This window comes from Syngnathoides biaculeatus, chromosome 1 (genome assembly GCF_019802595.1).
Source record: "Syngnathoides biaculeatus isolate LvHL_M chromosome 1, ASM1980259v1, whole genome shotgun sequence".
NCBI lineage: Eukaryota > Metazoa > Chordata > Actinopteri > Syngnathiformes > Syngnathidae > Syngnathoides > Syngnathoides biaculeatus.
In genome coordinates this window covers 15,219,863-15,247,688 of record NC_084640.1, presented here as the reverse complement: position 1 = coordinate 15,247,688, position 27,826 = coordinate 15,219,863, and the positions used below count along the sequence as shown (strand labels likewise).

The following is a 27,826-nucleotide window of genomic DNA, read 5'->3' as shown; positions in this document are numbered from 1 at the left end:
GGTGGAAAAAATATTCCCAAATAAAAGTAAAATGTTGAATTAGTTTGAAGAGTTTTTTTTTTTTTTTTTGGATTTGTCCAAATATTTCGGAAGCCAAATAAATATTATAAAAAAAAAAAATGCGTGGCATGAGACGTGCAACGTGGTTCTGGCTTTGGGTGTTGACGTCCCGTTTGGACCTGCACCAAAGTCAGCCACCCGTCCGTCCGTGTTTGGATTCTCGTGCGCGCGCGCGACATCGCCTCCTCCACCTGTGCACCCGCGCTCGAGGCGGGGGGGAGCGCGCCCGCCCGCGCGCGCGCGCGCGCGCCACGGCAGCGGCAGCATGAAGGTTGCGGGTCACGTCGCGCGCGTCCGGGCGCTTCCTTCGGCCACCGTCACTTGACTGCGGTCGTCCACGCGCGCTTTTCGAGGCATCTTTAGGGGGTGGGGGCGGGGTGGGGGGGGGAAGCAGGAGGAGGGACTTTTTTTTTTTTTTTTTTTTTTTTTTTCCCCCCCGGATGGGGGCGAACTTTGCGCCCCGCAGAGGTTGATGTCGGGCAGCCCGTCCGACAACGGCGGCGTGCGCACGCTGGCGCCGCCGACCGTGGAGTTCGTGGCGCTCACCGCCGTCCACGCGGAGCGCAGCGAGCCGTCCACCCCCGAGCGCGGCTTGCCGTCGCACCGAACCGGGCTGCTGGGCACGCCGCTGCCGGGACCTCCGGGCCCCCGGGGGGCCGGCGCGTCCCTGACCGCCAAGCGCTTCCGAAAGCTGCAGAACTACATGTACAACGTCCTGGAGCGGCCGCGGGGCTGGGCCTTCGTCTACCACGTCTTCATGTGAGTCTCCGAACTCGGACGAAACCCGACTGCCGGAAAATCACGTGCTGTCACTTGGGTTTTTTTGTTGTTGTTTTTGTTGTTGGGTTTTTGTTTCTGCGCGCCGCTTCCGTTTCCGCTCGGTTCCATCACGTGCGCCAAGTTTGGAGGTTGAAATCGGTTGCAATCGACGGTGTGTGTGTGGGGGGGGATCGCCGCATATCATATCATAACAGAACCCGGTCCGGATGGGGGGGGGGGGGGGGGTTCCCAAAAAGTTAAAGAAGAGAGGCAACTTTTGCCCTCAGCTTTTGTTCGAAATCATGTATGTGGCTAAAATCCATATTTCTGACACGTGGCAAGACTTTTCAAAAAAAGCCGTCCCGGACCGAACTTTCCCCACATCGGACCGAGTCGGAGTTTGTCACAAAACGACAATTTCAACTATCCGATTTTTTTTTTTTTTTTGACATCTGTCAGTATTTATTGTCGCAACTCATTTTAGGTGCACCGAAAAATTATTTTTCGACAAGACAAAATTTTTTCTCATGCCAAGAAAAACAAACGCTGGCAAATTGGCCGGCGTCCCGAGTGTAAGAAAAGAAGCTAGTTTTTGGAGAGGCTAGCGGCTAGCTCGGGCAATTCCCATGGCTTCGTGACGTTTGTTCAACGGTCCGGAGTCTCCGAGCAGAACTGCCACTCATGACGACGACAATTTTCTTGGGCTTCGTTTGTCCTACGTGAAACCGGTCCGTGGCCCGCGGCACCGCGCTGGGAAAATATCGTCGAACGTCAACAATTCCGAGACGTTTTGTCCTTCGCTAGCGTTAAAGACCTTTTGAGATTCTCATTTTTTTTGGGAAGGGCCTGCGCTTGAATGCCATCTGCTCGATGTCAACGGTGTCAAAGTCAAGACCGCGGCCGGTTGGTGGCTTTCAAAGTTGCCTGCGAGTTTTTTTTTACGATTGTCCTTGCGGCATCAAAAGCGCCGCGTCAGCGCCGGCTAAAGTCAAAGTTCATCCGACGCTTATTTTTAAAGCGTGTCAACGCGCGTTGGTCTTCGCCAGGGCGGGGCAACAGTTGCCCTGCGCCGGCTGCCCGCCGTCCGCGGCGCGTTTTACGGCCGCAGCTGCCACGGCGGCATTTTTTTTTTTTCTTCCCAGGGAAATCCCGGACTTTGTTTTCCGAGCGGGACGGCACGCCGCGGATCCGGTTTCGCGTGCCGGGGTGTCGATTGCGGAATCGCCTTTTGCCGTTGGGTGGAAAAGGGAACCAACTGGGGGAGGGCTGGGGTGGGTATGGGGGGGGGGAGGGGCGTTATCCATCGCAAAGCCCCCTTAAGGCGTCGCTGAGCTACGCTAATTGAATCGTGCTACCGAGTGGAAGCGACTTCCCGCGATCCTTCCGTCGATCTGCAAGTTCTAGCGACGTGAAAAATGAATTTCTATTTTTTTTACCAGTGGAAACATTTGTACAAACTCTCATGGTCGCACTTTTGAATCATATGAAATCAAACAGGCGATAACGAATGAGTTCCTGTTGTCAGGAATCCAATCAGAATTGCCGCGACGTCATCGTTTTTAATTTGCTTTTGCACTTTGCCGCTAATGCTAACCTGCTAACACGTTCTCTTTGGATTTCAAAGGCAAAGTTGAGTTAAAAAAATGAATCTTGCCTCGATCTGATGTGAATTTCTGGAAGATCTGCAGAGGTTTCCGGAAAGTTACTTACATTTTTTTTTATGTTTTATTAATTTTCATATCCTGTAAAATTTTCCTTTTTTTTTTTTTTTTCGGAACTGGCAGCAAAACCTGCGCGCTTGTTTGAAGAGTTCTCTTGAAGTCTCCGCGATTTAGCGTCCCGCACAAAATAGTGGGTATAAAAAGTCTGCACACCCCTGCTCTAACGCCAAGTTTTTGTCATATTCATCAAAATAAAAGACCAAGATAAATGATTTCAAAACTTTTGTGACCATAAATTATACACCAAAGTTGAAAAACAAAAATCTTTCCAAGAGGGGAAAGAAAAAAATAAATAAATAAACAAGTGAGATCACGATCAACCCCAAATGAAGTTCAAATCTTGGAGTAGGCTTTTCCCATTGAGTTGTAAAGGTCATAGGTCAAATTCACGGTGGGGGTAAAAAGGTTTTGAGCGGATTTTTCTCGTTTATGTCCCAAAAACGTAGCATTTGAGCAGGGGTGTGTAGACTTTTGAAACGGTCAGTACCAGGAAGAAAGCCAGTTTTTTTTTCTTTCCGAGGGATTGTTTTTCCAGCGTTCCCCTTCACCTTTGAACTCCTCACCCAGGGCCGCACATAGCGCGTCACGCGGCTGACCCCCCCCCCCCCCAGGAGCGCTGGTGACACCCCCCCCCCCACGACCCCCACCCCCCACCCTCGGCAGCGTCTTCGCCGCCGGACGGGCTCCGGGCCAAATCAGGCGCCACCAGCTCTAATATAATAAAAAAAAAAATGAAAATGTGACGTCTTCGGGAATCCGGTAATACTTCGAATAGCCGTCGTGGCGTGATTGATGAGCGATTGATTGATTGGGTGGAAATAGAGCGGCCATGAATTATTGATCGAGGCCAGATTGTTATCCGTGCGGCCATTTTAGCTACGAGGCGGAGCGCGAGCGTTGGCGAGGTGACTTGAGACGTTCCATTTTTTAATAAGAAAAAATAGATACGTATGAAATGGACAAAAAACATTTAATTTTGGATGATTTCGAAAGTACAAATTCGCGTTAAACTTTATTGAACATGCCATGACAAATGACATTAAGTTTGTCATATTTTTCAATTGAAAACTCAAAGTAAAATGCATTTTTTTAAATTTAAAAAAAAATGGAAAAATACATGTATGAGCAGGAAAAATAATTGTCGACGTGAACATTCAAATGGCATTGCAAATGACGTCAAAAGCTGATTTTCCCCCAAAGTTTTATATCGCAACGTAAAAAGGGAATGAAATACAAAATATTCGTTAAAAAAAATGAAAAAAATACAACCTACACCAAGTACAATTACATTTTATAAAATAAAAAAATAGAATTTTAAAAGTGGAATTGAAAATTGGGTAGATGGAATCGTTTAAATCGGCGGTCTCAAAGTGGCGGCCCGCGGGCCATTTTGCGGCCCACGGGCTGATATTTTGTGGTCCCCAGCTTAATATAGAAGCTTAATGTTGGTGCGGCTCCGGAGTTTTCTACGAGTGGCACTTTTACAGCGTCCTGCGTGGTGCTGACCAGCCTACCAATCACGTTGCGGTATTTGGCTTAAGTGGGGGGGGTCATGACCTCGGCCAGCACGGAAGTTCTTCAATCAGTGAAAGTGACAGCGGCGTCGCCACGGAGACTTTTATTTGTAGTTTTGCACATAACGTGTTGACACTCGTGTCCTATTTTGTGTTTAAAAATGAAAAAGAGCTTTGAGAAGATTACCGATTTAAAAAAAAATAATAATAAATAATAATAATAATAAAATATCTCCTTAAAATTGCATGCTGGGCGGTCACAAGGTCACTTGTGTTAGACAGAGGGGAAAAAAAATCATGCGAATTCATAAAAACGAGATAAAAATGTGAAAAGGGATTGGACGAAATTCCTCGAAAGTACCGGCAGACGGCTGCCGAAGAAGGTCCGTAACCTTTGACCCCTCGCCCTCCACGCCGAATACCGCTCAAAGCTCAACTTCTGACTCGCAAATGACGTTTCGGGGTCCGGTCGCGTTAGACAAAGCCGAGCGGCGGCGGGCCCGGGCCGCGTTTGGAGGTCCGAACGGACTCTGCGGCTCGGCTTTTTGGAGGGGGGCCTTCGGGTCTTTGGCGCCGTGCGGGAAAACTTCCCCCCTCTCACCTTTTATGGCGCAGGCCGCCGAAGTGTTTAGGAAAGTCGAGTCGGCGTATTTATAGACGCGCGCCTGATGCGGGAGAAGAAGAAGAAGAAGAAGAAGAAGAAGAAGAAGAAGCTTTGCGGGGGTCGCGTGCGTCCACATGGATGATGCAAAAACATCCGGTGATGCGCAGACGTCGCCGCGCAGCAATAATAATCCAAAATGCAAAAAAAAAATTAAAACCTAAAATCATAACAAATACAAATTCATTCAAAGTCATAATATATATATATAAAATCATTCATATCATTAGACGGTAAAAAATGAAAAAAAAACCTCGAAATCAGTTTAAAAAAGAATGAAATATATTCAGACAAACAGAAGGATGTGTGACAAATCATAAAAATGTAATAAAAAGAAAATAAATAAAAAGTATAAACGACAAACATTAAGTTCTAATAATTCTCATAATATGTTATTTTATTTTTATTACTTTATGTATATTATATAATCTAAAGTTATTTATTTTTAGAATTTTATTCATATTATATAATCTAATATATAATATTAAAAATGAATTATTTCATTTATATTATATAATCTCATATATAATGTGAAAAATGAATTCAATTGAAAACAGTGTTACGAAATGTAAGAACATTTATCGTAAATAGTATAGGTTTGAAAAAGTGAATGATAATTCCAAAAGATAAAACGCAATGTTTTGCAAAATGATGTAGCGGGAAATATGCTGAATTAGTTCAATATGAATGATCAGTAAAAACACGATGAAAAATATGCAATATGAATAAATGAAGTAATTCAAACCCAAAAATGGGATAAAAAGCACAAATTTATTTTGTTGGTGTGTGTGTGACCCGAAAAAACATGCCGGTGGCCCCATTTTTTTTTTTTTTTTTTTTTTTTTTTACTTCTGCCAAGTCAGCAATTTTTGTTTTGGTTTTTCAAGATTTTTCAATGGATTTGAAGGCCCTGGCGTCAATTCGGCTCCATTAAGGATCCTTCCCGACCCCCCCCCCCCCCGACGCCTTCAGTACCGGCTCGCTCGCTCGCTCTCCGGCGCTTCCCACTCGGACCGGACCCCGGAAGAAAACCCAAGTCCGGAATCTTACGTAAAACGACGCGGACGACGTGTTCGGAACCGTCCAAAACGGGACCCGTGATGCCGGTTCCGCCTTTGTGCCCACAAAAACGCCATTTTTGTCGGGAAAGATCACGTGACACCAAACGGCAGTTTTGATTGGTCGCTACGTCGGCGACGCCGTTCAAATTTCGAAAGCGGCGGCCGACCGCCAACCGCTCACGAAAACTGGTTTCAGGGGCCCGTACGGGTTCACGTCGGTCGGGATTCCGGGTTCCGGGTGGTGTCAGAATAAGTTCGGCGGTCAAATTGTTTCGACGTTTCGGATCGCTTTACGTTCTCGGCTGTAGTCCAGAATTGTAGAACTCTTTGGTCTTCCGGACTGCCGCTGAACACGCCGGTTTCAAGTGGCCTCCAAGTGGCGTCCGCCGACTCGGAGATTTAAAGACTTCGGCCTCGGTGTGGCAGTTCCGTCTCTTTCGCTTTTCCGACGGCTCTCGGCTCGCTCCGCGCCCGCCGCTCGTGTTTTGGTTCTCACGCGGTCGGTTCTAAATCAGAGCGACGGCGGCGGCCGCCCACGCGTCCCCCCCGCAGACGCCTCGGAGGTGACGAGCGGAATGTTCTCGCCGTTCGCCGTGTGCCAGGAAGGTCCGCCCGCCGACGTCAGGCGGCCTTCGGGCGAATCTGCGCTTTGTTTACGCAAACGATGAGCGTGGGTCACCGCCTGGGAAACTTCAGACCCATTTCCACGGAACCGCTTGTTGAAGTCGAGCGCGGCGTCCTCCTTCGCGGAGCTCGGTGGTGACGAGGAAACAAATAATTCTCGCGTGACGGAAATATTTGGAAAGTCCAGACGACGGGAAGTGCTCATTTGGGACTTTTGGATGCTATCGGGCAGGGGGGGATAGCCAGAGTGTGATAAGATAGCAGCGCACTTTCACAAATTGAGTTTCGTCAAATAGTAAAACCATAAATACTTGACTGCTACTTGGCAGATTTCTTTCACTGCGAGTACTCAATTTAGTTGGCGTGTCTGGAGCGGGCCGCCGGTCGAGCGCCGGTCGCTGTTTCGAGTGCTTTGACGGAAAAACGCGCGCCGGGACGGTTCGACGTTGCGGTGAAACGCGCCTCCTTCCCGTTGTTGCGCACACGACAGCGCCCCCATTTGAGCGTTTAAAAAACTTTTTTTTTTTTTTTTGGTTTTGCTTCCCACGAAGAGGCGTCTCACTGGCCTTTTAGAGACGTCGGCGCGTCCCGCGAAGGCCTCGGCCTCGGCCGCCTCGCGCCCTCCCGCCCGCGTGCTCGAGTCTTGTTGAGATGAATCCGAATTTATGGCGGCGGTCACTGTAAACGCGCCAGGAAGCGCCGCCATGGCGACCGGGCCTCAAACACAATCACAAGTCGCTGGGACGGTATTTATAAGGTCTGCCGGGCCTCCGCCGTGCGTGTGTTTGTTGGGGTGACAGCGAATGGAAGAGTGAGATCGTGTGTGTGCGTGTCAAAAAAAAAAAAAAAGATGAATTGTGTATTCGTGTGTTTGTACGTGGGAGTGTGCGCGTCGTCGTGTGAAATTGCGAGCAAAACACAAACGCTTTGGCGGCCGCGTGAGTGGAAAAAAACAAGCACGTGGCTCGAAAGTCATTTTTAAAATAATCATTTCATAACAGCCACACCGGCTTGTTGTCAGCCGTGTAAAAAAAAAAAAAAAATTCAAACAAATATGAAAGGTGTTGGGGGGAAAAAAAAAAAGGTTACAATTTCAAATGTTTCTGTTCAATTGCGCACAAAAGTCATATTCAAATCATTTTGAGAAGTACAAATATTTGACCAGTTCCGTTCAAGCAATGATGCTTTGTTTATAAGAATATTATGTATTTATAAATAATATATATGATATTATATACAATATAATAATCCTACGTTATATATATTATATTATAGTATATATTATATAAAATTTATATTATTATTAATTTCAATGTAAATGTTTCTAACTTGCACACAAAAGTAATATTCAAATCATTTTGATAAGTACAAATATCTGACTAGCACCATTCAAACAATAATGCTTTGTTTACAATAATATTATGTATTTATAAATAATATATTATATATAATAATTATAATACATATATATATAATTAGTAATATTATAATGTAGTACCTATGCTGTTTTAAAAATTCAAACAAATATAAGGCATGTTGAAGAATTATGCTTACAATTTCACGTCATGAAAAAAAAATGTTTCTATGAAATTGCACACAAAAGTCATCTTCAAATCATTTTAAGTACAAATATTTGACCAGTTCCATTCAAGCAATGATGCTTTGTTTATAAGAATAATAATAATGCATGTATTTAATCGTGAAAGTATTTAAAAAAAAATATCAATGCCTTTAAACAACACAGTATGTCTCTTCATAGAACTTCAAAATAATGATTAAAATTACAAAATAATACACATAATCACTACAGTAAAATATCCCCCAAAAAATGAATGGAACTTAATTCTTTCCACTATTAAAAATTATAATAATTAATTAATAATTATATTTCAATTTTACTAAATATATTAATAATAATAATAATTTGTGATCATTTTGGATTATTGAATTATTAATCCATTAACTCAATTTAAAAAAAAAAGACAAGTCAACTTAAATTTTGTGCTTTAGCTGCATTAATAGAAAAATTCTTTCAGAGAATTTCTAAAATAAAATCCAAATTAAAGCAACAGTGAGGAATAAGTTTCCAGAAAAGCGCCACGTAAATGTACGGACTTCAATCATTATTATTATTTTTTTTAACTCTATATTTTCAAAATAAAAAGGAGCCTGAGCGGGCAGAGCAACGAAATTGCGTCGCGTTCGTGAAGCAACGTGCGACCGTTGAGGATTTCCGCCACGCGGCTGCGTTTAAAAAGAAAAAAAGAAAAAGTTGCAGCGAGCGGATGTTGCGATTGGCCTTTCGCGGTCCGTTGCCATGGTAACCCGGCGGCAACAACAGCTGAGGCGTTTGTTTTTGTTTTTTTTTTTTTTCACGCAGTCTGCTTTTTGAAATGCAAAATATAGAAAACCACAACGTAGTCGGAACAGCAGCTTTATTTAGCCCCCCCCCACGCCCCCTACTGGAGGTACTCTGTAAACGGCAGTCGTTCTTCGCGGAGGATCAAGAATATGGACCTGGGAGTGTTGAAATATTATCTGTGTACATGCGTTCAATACACGTCGCATGAAGCGTTATAAAATTGCAATAATCAGTGCTAACATTAGCACGTCAATGGCATTTTCCATTCATGTTAACGTTAAGCTAGCGGGACAGTCCTTTGCAAACTGCCGTTACCGAGAAATGTCAGTAGAGGGCGGTAAAATTTCACACCAAACTTTTGCCACTGTCCTGATGCGAGAATTTTGGGACTTTTTACACGCAGCGGAGCCTGGTCCGCCGCCGCAGGACGTCCGCGTGAACGAGGCCGCCGTCGCCGTTGTTTTCGTGCCGTCAGATGTTCCGTGACGGCGCCCCCGTTGCTCTAAATGTCAGTGGCGGGTGGTCCCGGCGCTAATTGCCCGCCCGCCGTGAACAATGCGGCGGATAAACGTCAGCGAGCGCTTTTAACTTTGTCGCCGACGCCACTACGTGTGTTGTTCCAAAGTCACGTGGCTCCCCTTTCGCACACTTTCCGCTAGATGAGCACGTCGGTGTTATCCGCGTTAGCCTTTTCTGTAGAAAAGCAGAAAATGGGAAAACCGAGCGTCAGGAGTTAAACTTCGCACCCCCCCCCCCCCCGCCCCTTACACGCCGATGTCATCCAGAAAAATCGCTTTTCGTTACGATGGTTTGTTTTTTTTACAGGCAGGGTGAAGGGTGGCTGGCGCTTCCGCGAAGCCCCTTTCACGCAGAGCCTATGCAAAATTGCCACATCTGGCATTATTTTGGGTAAAATGTCCAACTTGACACCCCCGTCCCAGCTTTGCGGCATACCTTACGCGCCGATTTCACCTAGAAAATTGCTTATGGATACAGTACGTCGATACCATAGTTTTGTTTTTTTTGGGGGGGGGGAAGATGTGACTGGAACTTCCGTGAAGCCCCTTTCACGCAGAGTGTATGGAAAATTTGCACATTCGGCATTATTTTTGGTCAAATGTCCAACTTCCGTCCAAGTTACGGCTCAGAAGACCAACACCGACGCCGTGAACTTATGAGGTCAATGGCCATTTTTTTGGGGGGGGTGTCCATCTTGCAAACAACAGCGACTTTTTGCTAGCATGTAGCGCGTGTGTGTGCAACGTGGTGATGCGGAACGCCCGCGTTGCACTTTTTCGCGCGAATAAATAATTGATCGGCGTTGACGGGGGGGGGGGGGGGCTCATGACATTCCAAGGAAAAAAAAAAAAAAACTTTTTTTTGTTGTTTTAGTCACGTCAGCTAACACCAGAACACCCCTTCTCACCCCCCCCCCCCCCACACTTCCTCTCCATCTTCCCGGGTGCACTTCAGCTGCTGGACCGCTTAGTCGGCACTTTTGTCCAAAAGCACTTAACGGCTCCCATTTTTATTTTTTTTTTTTTGTCGGCGTTGTTGTATTTTGCCTTTTGTTTTTCCTGCTTTGGAAAGTTATTAGCGCGCCGTCCGCTCGCGCGCAAGGCGACGCAAGTGGGGAAAAAAAAAAAAAAAAACTGACGCTCACGCGTAGCCCCTTTTATGCACTTGCCGCAAAACTGTCACGCCAGAGCCTGACCTGAAGGTCCGCGATTCGCCGACTGCGGCCCGCTCGGTCTTCCGAATCCGTCCGAAACTCGCTAGCTCGTACAGGCTGTGTGAAACGGACTACCTTAAGCCCCCCTTTCACGCTCACGTGCTTGTTTAGAACTCGTTATCTGACTTGAAAGTTGCTGGGGGGGTAACTTGAGAGCAGCTTATGGACGCTGACGGCAAAATGGCTGTAAAAGCCCCCCCCCCCCCCCCCGCCATCCATTAAGCAATCAGGTAGCCAAATTGCGTTTGCCAAACCTTCTTGTTAAACCTCGCGTTCCCTTCAAAACAATCAATAAAGACGCCGTAACGTCTTTGGATGTGAAAAGTGCACGTCAGCTGATACATACTGTACGAATATAAAATATGGGCAGCACACATTGCGCAGTCAAATCATGTACAGCCGAAGCGGGGGGCCGCGCCGAGGCCTTCCGGACCTCGTTGGGCTCGATCGTTCCCGAAAGAACGAGACGTCGTCGCCCGCTCACTGATGAACTTGTAGGAAAAGCACGTTTGGAAAAATCAACTATGTAGTCACCTGGAAAAGGTGAAAAATGTGTCGTCATCTGCGTGGATATGATAGTCGAAATTAAACTTCTGAAGAATTTGAGCAAAGGGTCGCATCTTCAGGATAGGCTGAACAGGAGGGGTGCAAGAATTGACCCCTGAGGGACTCCACAAGTCATTTGTTCTTTTGATGTTTACAAAGTAACTCCTTTCCTCCAGGGTTGAATTTCTTTTGCTTAGTCGTCCCAACCACTTCGACGTCAGCGTGATTTCCTCAATGCTGATATGATGATGATGATGATTATTATTATTTCAAATATTACTCCATTTTTGCTTTTTATTTGGGTTTATTCCCATTTGTATGTTTTATTTTCATTGACAGATTTTTTTTCTTTTCTCACATTGAGAATTTTTTTAAGGTATGTTTTCATTTTTTTCAAAGAACCAAATGTTTCTTATCTGTTTATTTTTTCATTTTTTTTTAACAAGTTTGTCTTTTATTATTTTGTTGAACCGGTCGCACTTTTTTTTTTTTTTTTTTTTTTTCCCCGGCGCAAACTTTTCCGCCGTGGCGGCAAACGTCGTGCGTCATTCATTCCGTTTCTGCCGGGGAGGGATGAAATAAAAAAATGTATATGCAAACAACTCAACCGCAGAAGGTTGTCGGCCGCCGTCGCGTCGGTTTACGGTTGGCACGGGCGAGCCGCCGTCGCCGCGTAATGGGAGGCCAATTTATGCTCTGTTTGATCGGCCGCGTCAAGTGGCCATTACTTGCTTCGAGCACTTTGAACACCTCCAAAGGACGCTTGGTGTTATTCTTATGATGATGATGATGATGATGATGACGATGACGATGACGATGACGATGATGATATGTTTCAGTTTTCTGCTGGTCTTCAGCTGCTTGGTTCTGTCCGTCTTCTCCACCATCCCCGAGCACCAGGCCGTCGCCAACCAGGGACTCTTCATCCTCGTGAGCGACGCAACACGCAAGCACGCTCGTATCCATCCGTTTTCTTTCGCCGCTTATCCTCACGAGGGGTCGCGGGGGAGTGCCGGAGCGGGCGGGGTCACACCCTGAACTGGCCGCCGGCCGATCGCAGGGCGCACGGAGACAAACGGCACGCAACTCACAATCACACCTTGGGGCAATTTATCCATCCGTCTATTTTCTTAGCCGCTTATCCTCACGAGGGTCGCAGGGAGCGCTGGAACCTATCCCAGCTGTCGACAGGCAGGAGCCGGCCGATCGCAGGGCGCACGGAGACAAACGGCACGCAACTCACAATCACACCTTGGGGCAATTTATCCATCCGTCTATTTTCTTAGCCGCTTATCCTCACGAGGGTCGCAGGGAGCGCTGGAACCTATCCCAGCTGTCGACAGGCAGGAGGCGGCCGATCGCAGGGCGCACGGAGACAAACGGCACGCAACTCACAATCACACCTTGGGGCAATTTATCCATCCGTCTATTTTCTTAGCCGCTTATCCTCACGAGGGTCGCAGGGAGCGCTGGAACCTATCCCAGCTGTCGACAGGCAGGAGCCGGCCGATCGCAGGGCGCACGGAGACAAACGGCACGCAACTCACAATCACACCTTGGGGCAATTTAGTGTCCAAATGATTTTGGGGATGTGGGAGGAAACCGGAGTGCCCACCCGGAGAAAAGCCACACAGGTCACAGGGCGAACTCCGCACAGGCGGGGCCGGGATCGAACCCGGGTCCTCGCCACTGTGAGGCCAATGCTTTACCAGCCGAACCACCGTGCGGCCAGTTCAGGGTGTAGTTCGCCTCTCGCAGGGATTGGTTGAGAACACTTTTTTTTAAACCAAATTTAAATATTAATTGCTCTTGTTGTTATTCATTTTGAATTCTGAAACATATGCAATGCAATATATTTTGGTGTATATTTCACGTTATTTTTACTACGGTAAATCCCACCCTGCAGAGCTAGCGCCGCGCTAGCACTCTTTCTGTGGACCGAGGCTTATAACTAGGTGCGCTAACGCTAGCGCCGCACTAACTCTAGCGTCGAGCTAACACTGGCGCCGCATCACCGCAAAAATCGTAGCGTTGAAAGCGTGTGTGGGGGGTTGGGGGGGGAGTCGCACCTTATATTCTGGAAATTACGGTAATTCAAGTGATTTTTATAGTCATATTTTTGCACCGATGAGTGGTTTTGACATCATAATTTCTCCCGCAACAAATATTCCTGTGCTGTGAAAATACATCTCTTAAAGCGGCAACGGCCAACAATTTCTCTTGAATTAAATCGCGTTTTTTTCCGCATCGCGCGAGTACCAAAATAGCCGTTGAGCAAAGTTGCGAGATGAACGTTTGCGGTAGGAAGTGCTGGAAAAACGCCCGACGTGGACTTCCGAAAAGTCGTGTCGCGACGCGACGCGCGTGGATACACAAACGCGCGCACGCACAGCAGAGCATCGCAATTGTTCTCATGGCGCCGACTCAGCAGCGTGGGGGATTCAGGTGCTGTGGAGTGCGCAGGAAATCGCGGACGCCGTCCGCTAATCCTAATAGCCATCCCATAATAATACCCCCCCCCCCCATCCTTAATGGACGCCGGCCTCACCTCGAGTGGCCCTCGCTTCCCGCGCTCCTCCCCTTCTCGCCTCGCCGCCGCTTCTATTCTATTTTATCTTCCAAACCCGATCAATGGCGTAGCCGCGACGCGGACGATTAGCCGCCCGGCGGAAGAAGGAGCGAAACTAAGCCCGTAGAGCATAATAGATACCGCGCGCGCATCACTTGTGCGGCCTAAATACAAACGGAAAGTCAGCGGACGCTAACGCTGACGGCTACGTTCCTCGTTTCGCCTTTGAAACGCGCACAAGCTGGAAAAGTCACGTCCGGCCTATCGGTTCTTGTTGACAAATATGGGACACCTCGCGCTAACGTCACAAGTCTGAGGAACCTCGCAAAATGGACTTTGTGCCAGATGGTTAGCTTTTGTTTTTTATCGCTGCGAGCTTTGCTCGGTGTTTTTGTTTGCTTCAAACTTCTAATTTCATGCTAACGTTTGAGCTAATTGCGTCGACTTTAGCTTGTTTTTCTTCTGCGGAGCCTGACTCAGTTCCGTCGTTTCTTTTGTAGGAGTTTGTCATGATCGTGGTTTTCGGCCTGGAGTACTTCATCAGGATCTGGGCGGCGGGGTGCTGTTGCCGATATCGCGGCTGGCAGGGACGGCTGCGCTTCGCCCGCAAGCCCTTCTGCGTCATCGGTTCGGGAAAGCCGTCGCGGAACCTCCCGGGGTCCTCGTCCGTGGCCGTTTCGCCGACCCTTTCGCCTGCGCTCTTTCTCTATCCAGACTTCATCGTGTTCGTGGCCTCGCTGGCGGTGATCGCGGCGGGCACTCAGGGCAACATCTTCGCCACGTCGGCGCTACGCAGCATGCGCTTCCTGCAGATCCTGCGCATGGTGCGCATGGACCGGCGGGGCGGCACCTGGAAGCTGCTGGGATCTGTGGTCTACGCTCACAGCAAGGTGGGGAAAGCGGCTAAAGCGAGCTAGCGGCTAGCGGGTGCAAAATGGGACCGTACCCTGATTTCTTGGAAGATGAAATAACCCATATGGGGAAAAAAAAACGAGTCATATCAAGCCGTTGTTTCGCAACTCTCGCAATGTTGCCGCTAGTTTTCAGGATGAGGATGAGGACGTTCCTCACCTCGCTAACGCCGACGCCACGTGGCGGATCACGACGCCATTAGCGACGCCTCCTAATGGTCGCTTAATGGGACGGAAGGCCGGTGGATAAGCGAGGAGCGGCGGTTCCGTGATTAGGGGGGTCGCCGCGGAGGCCAAAGTCCGGCCGAGGGCTCATTTGGCCGCCGCCGGAAAGCGATGAGCTCGGCGTTCCTGGCGGCGGTGAGTGATGACTTCCTGTGGGTCCCTCAGGAGCTGATCACGGCGTGGTACATCGGCTTCCTGGTGCTGATCTTCGCCTCCTTCCTGGTCTACCTGGCCGAGAAGGACAACACCGACTTCAGCAACTATGCGGACTCCCTCTGGTGGGGGATTGTGAGTACCGAGCGGGTCCCCATAAGTCAGGACCGGCGCTTCTTTGGATACACGCCAGACTCAATTCGGGAGCTGTTTCAAAAATTGCGCCGAACCAATGAACCACGTTTTGTAAGCTGGTTTGTGATTTTAGTTTTTGTCATTTATTTTTGATTTTTACTTTCCATTTTTTATTTCATTTTATTCCATTTTTGGTGGGTGCATTTTTATTTTACTATATTACTATAATTTCCCATTCGGAATTTACTTTCCTTGGGTATTTATATTATATTTGCATTTTTTTCAAAGCTTGTACCTATTTTTTATTATAGATTTACTCATATTTATGTATCTGTATCCTTTTGTTTTTTTGAAGAGGATGATTATGATAAGAGAATTGAAATTAATTTTTTTAAATTGTCACTTTTAATGTCAGTGTGTTATCATTCATTACCATTTTTTTCATATATTGTGATTATGGCAAATATTTTTAAATAATTTTTCCCAAGAAAAATATCTAAGAATTTTTTTTTTTTTAGTTCAGATTGATCGAAAACGTATTTTTTTTTCTAATACTTTATTATTTTTGTGGTGGTAATTTTATGATTTATTGCCCCCGAATTTTAGTGACGGGATTGACCCTCTGCGGGGTGAAACGACGGCTGGAAAACTCGCAATATTCTGAAGAGCACGCACAAATACAATCATGTGACGGATGACGACGTCTCAAAATATGTCTCCATCTTTTTGTCTTTCTTTTATCGCCTTGCGATTCAGATAACGTTGACCACCATCGGTTACGGCGACAAAATCCCCCGCACGTGGCAAGGTCGCCTCCTGGCGGCCGGTTTTGCCCTCCTGGGCGTGTCCTTCTTCGCCCTGCCCGCCGTGAGTCCGACTCGCCGTATTATTTACCCGTCATCCTTTGCTCCCGTCGCCATTTTCATTTTTAATTTTCATTTTTATGTTTTTTTTTTTTTTTTTTTTTTTAAAGGGAATTCTGGGCTCGGGTTTCGCCTTGAAGGTTCAGGAGCAGCACCGACAGAAACACTTTGAGAAGAGACGAATGCCCGCCGCCAACCTCATCCAGGTACGAGTTCATCGGGAATTATTGTGGCTGACTAAAATGAAAAATGAAAAATAGAAATGAAAAATACACGCTTTTGTGGTCAACCCCGTGCAAAAAATGGTGCGCAAACGACGTCAATATTTGGGCCCGACTAATTCCCGTAACCGATTAATCGGACGGCTAATTTAAAGAAAACATGTTAATAAAAATTATGGTTTTTTTGGTCCCTTACAAAATAAATATCAGTCATAATATTCGAATGGATTGCAGTATTTTGTCCTTTAATAGTTGAACTTTACAGCAAAGGGAAAAATATGAAAAAGTCATCAAAATATTGGCCAATTTTTCATTTATCTTTGCTGTCATATTGTAACATGTTAATGTTATTAACAGATATTATTATATTATTAATGACAAAAGTGGGACACTAAATTGCCCCAAGGTGTGACAGTGAGTGTGATTGGTTGTTTCTATGTGCCCTGCGATTGGCTGTCGACAGCCGGGACAGGCTCCGGCACTCCCCGCGCCCTTTGTGAGGATGAGCGGCTCATAAAAGGGACGGCTGGATAATCCTGGCCATTCGATTGGTCGAGCCCAAGTAAATTTTGCTGGAAAGAACCGATTCGACGGTCTGCAAATGTTCCTAAAAATGTGGAAAAAAATGTTTTTTTTTTTTTTTTGGGGGGGGGGGTGGGGGGGGGATGCTGACAAAATAAAGAAATGGTGCAAAAGTGCGACGTGCGTCCGGCAGGCGGCGTGGCGGCTCTACTCCACCGACGCCAAACACTCGTACCTGACGGCCACCTGGTACTTCTACGACAGCATGCTGCCCTCTTTCAGGTAACGCTAGCTCGCCCGACCGCTCGCGTGGCTTTGCGCATCCTTGCTAGCTCGCGCGCACACAAACAAACACACACGCGTTGACCCCGCCCCCCCCCCCGCTGACTCCTCCCCCTCGTCGCTGTGATTTATTTCCCTCATTTGATTCTCTTTTGATTGACTTTCTGCCATTTGTGAAATTAATTTCACTCATTTTTGCTGAAAAGCGGAGGAACGCCAACAGATGCGAATCCACGGAACGCGCTGAAAAGTGTCACAAATACATATTTGGCAACCAAACGCGCGGACTAGCGCCGAGAGGTTTTCGACAAGCAAAAATACAAATGTGAATTTGTAAAAATTTGTATTCTAAAAAAATAATTCATTAATTTGTTTTTACTTATTTTAATTTTTAATCAAATTAATGAATTAGAAATTAAAAATTTGTAAAAATGTTTGAGTGTGACTTTTTGCGAGAGTGGTTCCCATATTTGCGTCTCCTCCGGCGTCCGTCAACTTTTGACCCCGTGATGTTTTTAATTTTTTAATTTTGTCATCTTCATTTATTTTTTTTTTCTTTTTGTGTTGAATTTGTCATCTTTTTATGTTTATTTTGTGCACGTGGGCGTCAGAGAACTGACGCTACTGTTCAGTCACCTCCAGCGGCAGCGGAACGCCGCCAGGAGGGCGCCGCCGCCGCCGTACAGCGCCAACTTCCACCACGCGCCGCTGTCAGGGCTGCGGCCCTACGGCGCCCCCTATATGTCGGGGGACAGGTACGCAGCACTGGCCACGTCACACAGCGACACAACGTACACACACACACACGCGAGCTTGCCTGCGTCTTAACAGCAATTTAATGCACTTTTAACGCTTTTCATACACTAGAAATGTGAAAAAAAAATCAATTAAAATATGGCATGAAATGAGGAATGTTAATATAGGTTATTACACGGTCTTGACGTTTTGTTCCGAGTTGTGAGTTTGACTGTGTGAATGCGAGTGGGACTCGCGTCACACATAGCGGGTTTTATCGAAAGTCTACACACCCCCCGTCCAATGCCAGGTTGTCCAATGATTTCGCGTCGCGGATCATTCTGGAGGTGATTCACAGAAATTCCAATTTGCTTTTGTATCGGCGGATAATTTTGCTGAAATGATGTCATCTATTCCTCATTTCACCCCCCCCCCCCCCCCCACCGCCTGTTTTTCCACTTGTAGTTGGCTGCAAAAATGTGAAATTAATCAGTGATAATTAATCTTGGTTGCTTTTGAGTTTTTGCAGCGTCGGCGTGTCTCGCCCCCCCACCCCCCACCCCCCGGCGTTTTCCTCCTCATCCTCAATACTTTCCACTCTTGTTGTCTTTTGCGGCCACCGACCGTCACGACCCCCCCCCTCCCCCCATCTCGCCCTCTCGCCCCCTCGCCCCGTCCTCAGGAGGCCCGAAGCGCCGCGCAGGTTTGTGCCTCAACGTGGTTTTCGGGGGGTGGCGGGGCCGAACTCACAAATTCCCTCGCTGGACAAAACATTCCGTACACCTGCAGAAGATGACTAGTGGCTCCAACTTAATATTTTATCCATCCATCCATTTTCTTAGCCGCTTATCCTCACAAGGGTCGCGGGAAGCGCCAAAGCCCTGTTGTGTGTGTGTGTTTTTTTTTTTTTTTTAAATTTTGTCTTAATTTAAAATTATTTTGTGCACGTGGCCAGCTGTCAACGGGCAGCAGGCGGGTGGGGGACACCCTGAACTGGTCGCCGGCCAATCGCAGGGCAGATGGAGACAAACAGTCGCACTCACAATCACACCTACGGGCAATTTAGAGTGTCCAATTAATGTTGCATGTTTTTGGGGATGTGGGAGGAAACCGGAGAAAAAGCCGCCCGGGCACGGGGAGAACACAGGTGGGTCCGGGGATTGAACCCGGGACCTCAGGACTGTGAGGCCCAACGCTTTACCGGCTGCCCGCCGTAACAATATCGGTGTGATTGTGAGTCCGTTTGTCTCCGTGTGCCCCGCGATTGGCTGGCGACCAGTTCAGGGTGTACCCCGCCTCCTGCCTGTCGACAGCCGGGATAGGCTCCGGCGCTCCCCGCGACCCTCGTGAGGATAAGCGGCGGAGTAAATGGATGGATGTATCGTTATATTTGTGCATCGTGCAGGTGTAGCCGACGAAGCGTCCAATCGTTGCACGTTTGGTGCTTTCGAGGCTGTTTGGGGTATTGAGAGCCCCGTGGACCCCCCCCCCCCCCCCCGCGCATTGCCCCCCTCCCTCACCCTCTGTGCCTTGTGTGTCTCCTCCTCCAGTCAAGTCCTCGCTAAAAAGCGAAGCCTCTTCCGGATTCACGCGGGACGCAAGCAGAGGTACCCGCGCTGCCTGTGCACGAGCGCCACCGTCCGCGACAACCCCCCCCCCCCCCCCGACAACCTGACCCCCCCCCATTTTGATTTGATTTGTTTTGAAATCAAAACAAAAGCATCGAAAATGCATCAACGCATGTCCGACGCGTCTCCTGGGAGAAAAAAAAAAAAAAAACACTCGGCATGCTTCACTTTTCTTTGTTTATTATTTAACGGCTCTTCAGTGCGCCCACCCAGAAAAAAAAAATGAATAAATAAAAATGTTTTCATTTTTTTAAAAATCACTTCAGTCTCCACCAGGCTCGTGTCCACACAAGCAGTGCACACCTGCCTCCGAATAAACTCCAGGTGGTCTGGGAGGCTTTTCATTCCACTAGTGCAACTTGCAGGGTTACTTCATCAGCATGCGTGGAAGAAAAAAAAATAGTTACATAATTCCAAGTCGGAAACAAAAAAATTTATGTTCGAAAAACTGGAATTTTACCCCCCGCCAAAAAAATCTTATGGTGGAAAACATTTGTTGAAATCAAAATATGACACGGAGGGGGGGAAAAGTACATTTATTTCTAGATTTGAGGGGGTGTGTAGACTTCTGCAAAAGCATCAAGCTGCATTTGTGTGGCCACGTTGCGAATCTAAACCGACCGGCGAAAATGTGGCGCACGACGGCGCCTCCCCGACGTCGCTAGTTTGCGGTTTTTGTCCGACGCGTGTTTGGTTTGAGCGGGCGTTTTTTTTTTTTTTTTCGGGCTGAAGTTTTGAAGCAGATTTGGACGCTAAAATATGAACGATATGAACTATAAAGAGATAAACGCGGCCTGCTTCCAGTTGCCGTGGTGACAATTTTTTGGGGGGCCGTCAGCCATGCTTTGTTCCCCCGCATTCCCGCAACGCATCTTGCATCCCTGATATTTGTCGAAATTAAAAATAGAAAAATAAAAAAAGAGATTTTTTTTGTAATTTGAAAAAAAAAAACAATTCTGGGTAAAAAATGAGTTTAGCAAGCAAATTTTGACATTTTTTTAAATTCATTTTTACCTGATTAAGTTATTTTCAAATGATCGTATGAATGTGAATATATCCCCATGTATGTACTGTGCATGAATATGAATCTATATTTATCCCTATATGCATAACATTGTCACATCTTAATGAATTTATATGAAGTCAACATTTATGTGTAATATAATAATTCAAATTTAACTTTTGGAGTGCATAATGATTTTGATGCTGGCTTTTTTTTCAGAATTTACATCCGGCTATGATTTATATTTGCGTTAATAATCAATTAATGGCGGTATCATTTGCTGTGTCCGAGCCGTCCCGGTTTTCGGCGCAACTTCCGGGGGGCAACTTAGATCCGTGGCGAGCAAGTCTTGACCTTTCACCCCCCCCCCCCCCACCACCACCATCCCCGCATGTCGGTCATCAGCAGCAAACTGGGCTTCCGGGACCGGATCCGGATGAACAACTCCCGCTCGGCGCAGACGATCCGGAACAAGGCGTCGCCGCAGCCGCCGGGCCCGGCGGGCGTGCGGCGCTCGCCCAGCCAGGAGAACGTCCCCGAGGCGGGCAGCCCCGGGAAGGTCCAGAAGAGCTGGAGCTTCAACGACCGCACTCGCTTCCGGACGTCGCTGCGGCTCAAAGCCCGCCCGCCCGCCGACGGTACGCCGCCCGTTTGCCGTCGCGAATTCCGCCGCCTTGCGCGGGTGCTCACCGACGGGAATGTGTTCCTCGCCAGCGGAGGTTCTGGGCGAGGACGGCCCGGAGGACAGAGGCTACTGCGACGTGGCCACCGACGAGGTCATCCCCGCCGTCAAGACGCTCATCCGAGCCGTCAGGTGAGTCGGCCCGGCGCGGTTCCGGAAAGCTCCCGTGGGATGTTCCAAAGATGTCGTCCAAAAAAAGATCTTTGAGGCTCAATCAAACTGGATCGGATCAGGATTGATTATGCGTTTACACTGGCCAAATTCGGAGTGGAATTCATATTTCAAGAATTCAACACGATAATAATGCTGTTACAAATATCAGAAATGCTCATGCAGATTTTTTTTAATTGGTTTGACGCCAACAACACTGATCTGATCCAGATTCTGCGTTTACACCGGCTATGTTCAGACAACTATTGCGGTTTTGATCACATTTAGGTCCCAAATCTTTTTGGACTTGGGGGGGGGGGGAACATCTGCTGGGTAAGAAGCGGTGACGTCAAACCAGTTTGAATCTGGATTGTGCGTTTACACTGGCCAAATTTGGAGCGGAATTCATATTTCAAGAATTCAACATGGTAATTATGCTGTTACAAATGTCAAAATCCTCTTGAAAATGTTGCACCTTTTTTTTGGGATTGACGCCAATAAAACGGATCTGATCCAGATTCTGCGTTTACACCGGCTATGTTCAGACAACTATTGCGGTTTTGATCACATTTAGGTCCCAAATCTTTTTGGACTTGGGGGGGGGGAAACATCTGCTGGGTAAGAAGCGGTGACGTCAAACCAGTTTGAATCTGGATTGTGCGTTTACACTGGCCAAATTTGGAGCGGAATTCATATTTCAAGAATTCAACATGGTAATTATGCTGTTACAAATGTCAAAATCCTCTTGAAAATGTTGCACCTTTTTTTTGGGATTGACGCCAATAAAACGGATCTGATCCAGATTCTGCGTTTACACCGGCTATGTTCAGACAACTATTGCGGTTTTGATCACATTTAGGTCCCAAATTTTTTGGGACTTGGGGGGGAAAAAAAACATCTGCTGGGTAAGAAGCGGTGACGTCAAACCAGTTTGAATCTGGATTGTGCGTTTACACTGGCCACATTTGTAGCGGAATTCATATTTCAAGAATTCAACATGGTAATTATGCTGTTACAAATGTCAAAATCCTCTTGAAAATGCTGCACCTTTTTTTGGGATTGACGCCAATAAAACGGATCTGATCCAGATTCTGCGTTTACACCGGCTATGTTCAGACACCTATTGCGGTATTGATCACATTTAGGTCCCAAATCTTTTTAGGCTTGGGGGGGAAAAAAACATCTGCTGGGTAAGAAGCGGTGACGTCAAACCAGTTCGAATCTGGATTGTGCGTTTACACTGGCCAAATTTGGAGCGGAATTCATATTTCAAGAATTCAACATGGTAATTATGCAGTTACAAATGTCAAAATCCTCTTGAAAATGTTGCACCTTTTTTTTGGGATTGACGCCAATAAAACGGATCTGATCCAGATTCTGTGTTTACACCGGCTATGTTCAGACACCTATTGCGGTTTTGATCACATTTAGTTCCCAAATCTTTTTGGACTTGGGGGGGGGAAAAAACATCTGCTGGGTAAGAAGCGGTGACGTCAAACCAGTGTGAATCTGGATTGTGCGTTTACACTGGCCACATTTGTAGCGGAATTCATATTTCAAGAATTCAACATGGTAATTATGCTGTTACAAATGTCAAAATCCTCTTGAAAATGTTGCACCTTTTTTTGGGATTGACGCCAATAAAACGGATCTGATCCAGATTCTGCGTTTACACCGGCTATGTTCAGACACCTATTGCGGTATTGATCACATTTAGGTCCCAAATCTTTTTAGGCTTGGGGGGGAAAAAAACATCTGCTGGGTAAGAAGCGGTGACGTCAAACCAGTTCGAATCTGGATTGTGCGTTTACACTGGCCACATTTGTAGCGGAATTCATATTTCAAGAATTCAACATGGTAATTATGCTGTTACAAATGTCAAAATCCTCTTGAAAATGTTGCACCTTTTTTTTGGGATTGACGCCAATAAAACGGATCTGATCCAGATTCTGCGTTTACACCGGCTATGTTCAGACACCTATTGCGGTATTGATCACATTTAGGTCCCAAATCTTTTTAGGCTTGGGGGGGAAAAAAACATCTGCTGGGTAAGAAGCGGTGACGTCAAACCAGTTCGAATCTGGATTGTGCGTTTACACTGGCCAAATTCATATTTCAAGAATTCAACACGATAATAATGCTGTTACAAATATCAAAAATGCTCATGCAGATTTTTTTTAATTGGTTTGACGCCAACAACACTGATCTGATCCAGATTCTGCGTTTACACCGGCTATGTTCAGACAACTATTGGGGTTTTGATCACATTTAGGTCCCAAATCTTTTTGGACTTGGGGGGGGAAAAAACATCTGCTGGGTAAGAAGCGGTGACGTCAAACCAGTGTGAATCTGGATTGTGCGTTTACACTGGCCACATTTGTAGCGGAATTCATATTTCAAGAATTCAACATGGTAATTATGCTGTTACAAATGTCAAAATCCTCTTGAAAATGTTGCACCTTTTTTTGGGATTGACGCCAATAAAACGGATCTGATCCAGATTCTGCGTTTACACCGGCTATGTTCAGACACCTATTGCGGTATTGATCACATTTAGGTCCCAAATCTTTTTAGGCTTGGGGGGGAAAAAAACATCTGCTGGGTAAGAAGCGGTGACGTCAAACCAGTTCGAATCTGGATTGTGCGTTTACACTGGCCAAATTCATATTTCAAGAATTCAACACGATAATAATGCTGTTACAAATATCAAAAATGCTCATGCAGATTTTTTTTAATTGGTTTGACGCCAACAACACTGATCTGATCCAGATTCTGCATTTACACCGGCTATGTTCAGACAACTATTGCGGTTTTGATCACATTTAGGTCCCAAATCTTTTTGGACTTGGGGGGGGGAAAAACATCTGCTGGGTAAGAAGCGGTGACGTCAAACCAGTGTGAATCTGGATTGTGCGTTTACACTGGCCACATTTGTAGCGGAATTCATATTTCAAGAATTCAACATGGTAATTATGCTGTTACAAATGTCAAAATCCTCTTGAAAATGTTGCACCTTTTTTTTGGGATTGACGCCAATAAAACGGATCTGATCCAGATTCTGCGTTTACACCGGCTATGTTCAGACACCTATTGCGGTATTGATCACATTTAGGTCCCAAATCTTTTTAGGCTTGGGGGGGAAAAAAATATCTGCTGGGTAAGAAGCGGTGACGTCAAACCAGTTTGAATCTGGATTGTGCGTTCACACTGGCCACATTTGTAGCGGAATTCATATTTCAAGAATTCCAGGTGGTCATTATGCCGTTACAAATATCAAAATGCTCATGCAGATGTCGCACCTTTTTTTTGTCTGATGCCAATCAAACCAGATCAGATCCAGATTGTGCATTTCCACCAGCTATGTTCAGACACCTATTGCGGTATCGATCACGTTGAGGACCCAAATCTTTTAAGGCTTGGGGGGGGGGGGGGTCTGCTGGGTAAGAAGCGATGATGTCAAACCAGCTCGAATCTGGATTGCGCGTTTACACTGCCCACGTTCGGACTAGTCCAGAATGACTCTTAAACCTAACCGGGTCACAATTTACTTTGCTTTTCGTATGTATCTTAAAAATGAATCTAGTTTTTTTTTTTTTTTTTTATAGAACTGCCCCCCCCCCCCCCCCCCCCCCCGACCCAAAATCCTATTCTGACGTCTCTTCTGCTCTGGTGAACATTTGTGAGCGCGCCTTCCATTTTTCCTCGCGCCGTTCCCGAATTGCAGCGGCGGCAAAACCCGACAATGCAAACGTTCCGTCTTTTGTTTGCCCTTATCGCAAAGCGGACTCCTCGACGGACGGGCGAGAAGGTCGTCGGGTGTTGTAATTCATCTTCGTGTCGGCGACGGGAAGTACCCAGCGCGTCGTCTCTGTGTGTACGCGTCCGCAGGATTTTGAAGTTCCTGGTGGCCAAGAGGAAGTTCAAGGAGACGCTGCGTCCGTACGACGTGAAGGACGTCATCGAGCAGTACTCGGCCGGGCACTTGGACATGCTGGGCCGGATCAAGAGTCTGCAGATGCGGTAGGAAAGCAGAACTTCAAAACACAAGGATTTGGAGTTTTTGATCACGCGGCGCATCCTACCCCGTCCGCCGCCGCTCAGGGTGGACCAGATCATCGGGCGAGGCGCCATCCAGCCCGACAAGAAGGCCCGGCCCGAAAAGGGCGAGAAGACCTCGCCGGAACTGGACTCCCTGGACGAGCTGAGCATGATGGGACGGGTGGTCAAAGTGGAGAAACAGGTACGCCTTTGTCCTCAATTTTTGGGGGGGAATTAAGTCCGTAAAAGTGCCGAGAAATTAATTTTGTCGAATTTTCATTTTTTTGATTGAGTTTGAATCCAAGTCCTCAAAGTTCTGGACCCAGTACTCTACAGTGGATCAGTTTTCCCAGAAACTAGCTAAGCAAGTACTTTAATTAAAATGCAGAGGTCAAAAATCACCTCCGATAATCGTCGGATTTAAAGGTCCACCGTCGTGAAATGCATAATTTTTACTACGTTATTCATGAAAAAAAAAAAACAAAACAAAAAAAACACGGCAGCCGGTATGGACCCATCCGTTTTTTTGTTTTTTTTTTCACCACAAGACGTGATTTTGACGCATATTTATGACGGCATGAAAATCCTCTCGAAGGGATTTGTTTTCGACAAGAAGCAGGAAGTGATGTTAGCAGCAGACGCCCACTCAGGCGGTTCTCGTATGTTTTCTACTGGAAGGTCGCTCGTTGTTCCTTCGTGTTAGCCGAAAGGCCGGCTCGTTGTATCGCCCGGGATATTGTTGGGACGCTCGGTCGGGTGGATTTACTCTTCATACGTTTCCAAAAGACCCGGTTCGCCGTGAAGGTGGGGAATCCTCCCAGAATGGGACAAAAGATCCGCGTACGTAAGTCGCGGGTGCTAAATACGTCGACGTACCCGTCGGCGCCGCGGACGTCTTTGGAGGCGGCCCGTCCGCCGAGCGCGGCTTCGGCCCGTGTGGCTCATCATGGTGGCGCGTACATACTGTCTGGGAGTCTGTCGTCAGTTTGAAGCGAGCCGCCTATCATCTAAATATGGCTGGAAAACGATAGGGTGGTTTGCCCCGCTCACTTGACTCGATTGTGAGATCTTCTTTGAAAAGCGCTTCCGTGTCCCACGGTAGTTGGCACGGCGATGGCGGATGTGCCGGGTGTAACATCCGCTGGCAAAATGGCTTCCACCTGGATGGCGAATGGACGACGCGCTCTCCGCTCATATTTATTTTTCGTATAGACATTGGAGTGAATAATGCTACATGTATTTATCATTACAATATGTATTGTATAGAACTTTTATAGGCATGACAGTGGAGCTTTAAGTGTCATTATTTCCAATCTCGGGGAAATGAATGCATCGTGCCACAAGGTGGCGCTTGAAGTTGGGGAAAATGCGTCACCTTTGGGACTTCGGCAGAATGTCACGTGACCAGAGAGAGCCAATCACAAGCGAGAGGAAGTGACGGCGGACAGAATCTTTTCCTTTCCGCCGCGAGTGGACCTGATCCCAGAACTTGTGACTTCCAGATCCAGTCCATCGAGAACAAGCTGGACCTGCTGCTGGGGTTGTACTCGCAGTGCCTGAAGCGAGGCTCGTCGTCGCAGCCGGCGCTGGCCTCGCTGCTGGCGCCGGACGCCGACCTGACGTCGGACTACCACAGCCCCACGGACCAAAGGGACCTCTTCCCCTCCGCCAACACGCTCTCGCAGTCCCACAGCGCCACCTTGGAGTGCTAGCCAGAATCGCCGGCGGGTTTGGGGTTTTGAAGACGCCCGTGCACGCCTCTTGCGGGTCGCGCTAGCTTGCAAAAAAAAAAAAATACGAGTCTCGAGGTACAACGAGTAGAAATCGCACGACGGGAGGGGGGGGGGGGGGTGGTGGTGGTGGTCTCGAGGGGAATCGAAACAAAGGTCCAAAGGTCCTCAAACCGGAACGGTCACCCCACGTTTCGCATCGTTGCACGCCGGCGCCGTTGCATGCGGTCCAAGAAGCTCGCTCAAAATGGAGCCGCCGCCGCCATTTTCTCGTTTGAGGCTCGCACGGCGATTTGCGTTTTCTCGTTGTAAATACGACCGCGTAGAGGAAATGTACCAAAAAAATTTATTATTATTATTTTTTTTTTTTTAGCACAAAAAGCACTAATTGACTAGGATTCTACTGGTCACAATATTAGGCACACCTGAGCAGTTTTCCGAAATCTCCTCAATTAATCGCGATGTGGCTCCTTAATCAATGATTTTTTTAATCAAGCATATTAACATGATTCAATACTATTTATTTTTTCAACACCTTACCGTTAATAATAACACCCCATAAAAAAAAAGTATTTTAATTAACTATATGCATGAAAAGTGTTTTTTTTTTTCCAATTTTTTTATGAGGGCCTCCTATTTAATAAACACATTACCTCCAATAATAATCATAATAATAATAAAAAACACCTGGTAATTTCTGAATAGTAAATAATCAATGGCCGTTGATTATCATTGATTACTAATTCAGGAAATGTTTTAATGAAGTATCATGAACATGAGAAAATAAAAATATGCATACTTGCTATTTTGATAAACACCTTACCTCGCATAATAATATTAATAATAATTTGCACTAAAGTGAATGAATGAACTATTATTTATACTCGGGGAAAGTTCCACACAATTAAAAAAAAAAAAGTTATGTATAAATGTCAGAAG

The 27,826-nt window shown here is 46.7% G+C and overlaps 1 protein-coding gene across 3 annotated transcripts; it reads left to right on the top strand.

Annotated features, from left to right (window-relative positions):
• The first annotated feature begins 473 nt into the window (after positions 1 to 473).
• LOC133501755 (potassium voltage-gated channel subfamily KQT member 4) lies at positions 474 to 27,826 on the top strand. 3 transcript variants are annotated; one of them, XM_061821685.1, is made up of 16 exons: positions 474 to 819; positions 11,880 to 11,970; positions 14,110 to 14,236; positions 14,324 to 14,499; positions 14,911 to 15,033; positions 15,790 to 15,900; positions 16,007 to 16,102; positions 16,833 to 16,921; positions 17,533 to 17,676; positions 18,339 to 18,359; positions 19,207 to 19,263; positions 20,693 to 20,925; positions 21,002 to 21,101; positions 25,008 to 25,139; positions 25,221 to 25,359; positions 26,660 to 27,826. In XM_061821685.1, exons 1-16 carry the CDS (start codon positions 533 to 535, stop codon positions 26,867 to 26,869), a joined length of 2,136 nt encoding a protein of 711 aa, XP_061677669.1. In that variant the 5' UTR covers positions 474 to 532; the 3' UTR covers positions 26,870 to 27,826. The 3 variants fall into 3 exon arrangements, with proteins under 3 accessions (XP_061677669.1, XP_061677678.1, XP_061677688.1); XM_061821694.1 differs by lacking the exons at positions 18,339 to 18,359; positions 19,207 to 19,263; XM_061821704.1 differs by lacking the exons at positions 17,533 to 17,676; positions 18,339 to 18,359; positions 19,207 to 19,263.

Bases quoted from the DNA above. Each gene is read 5' to 3' on its own strand.
- LOC133501755 (XM_061821685.1), top strand. From the start codon at position 533: ATGTCGGGCAGCCCGTCCGACAACGGCGGCGTGCGCACGCTGGCGCCG. The intron at 820-11,879 runs GTGAGTCTCCGA...GATATGTTTCAG, and splicing joins TTCGTCTACCACGTCTTCAT to TTTTCTGCTGGTCTTCAGCT. The intron at 14,500-14,910 runs GTGGGGAAAGCG...TGGGTCCCTCAG, and splicing joins TGGTCTACGCTCACAGCAAG to GAGCTGATCACGGCGTGGTA.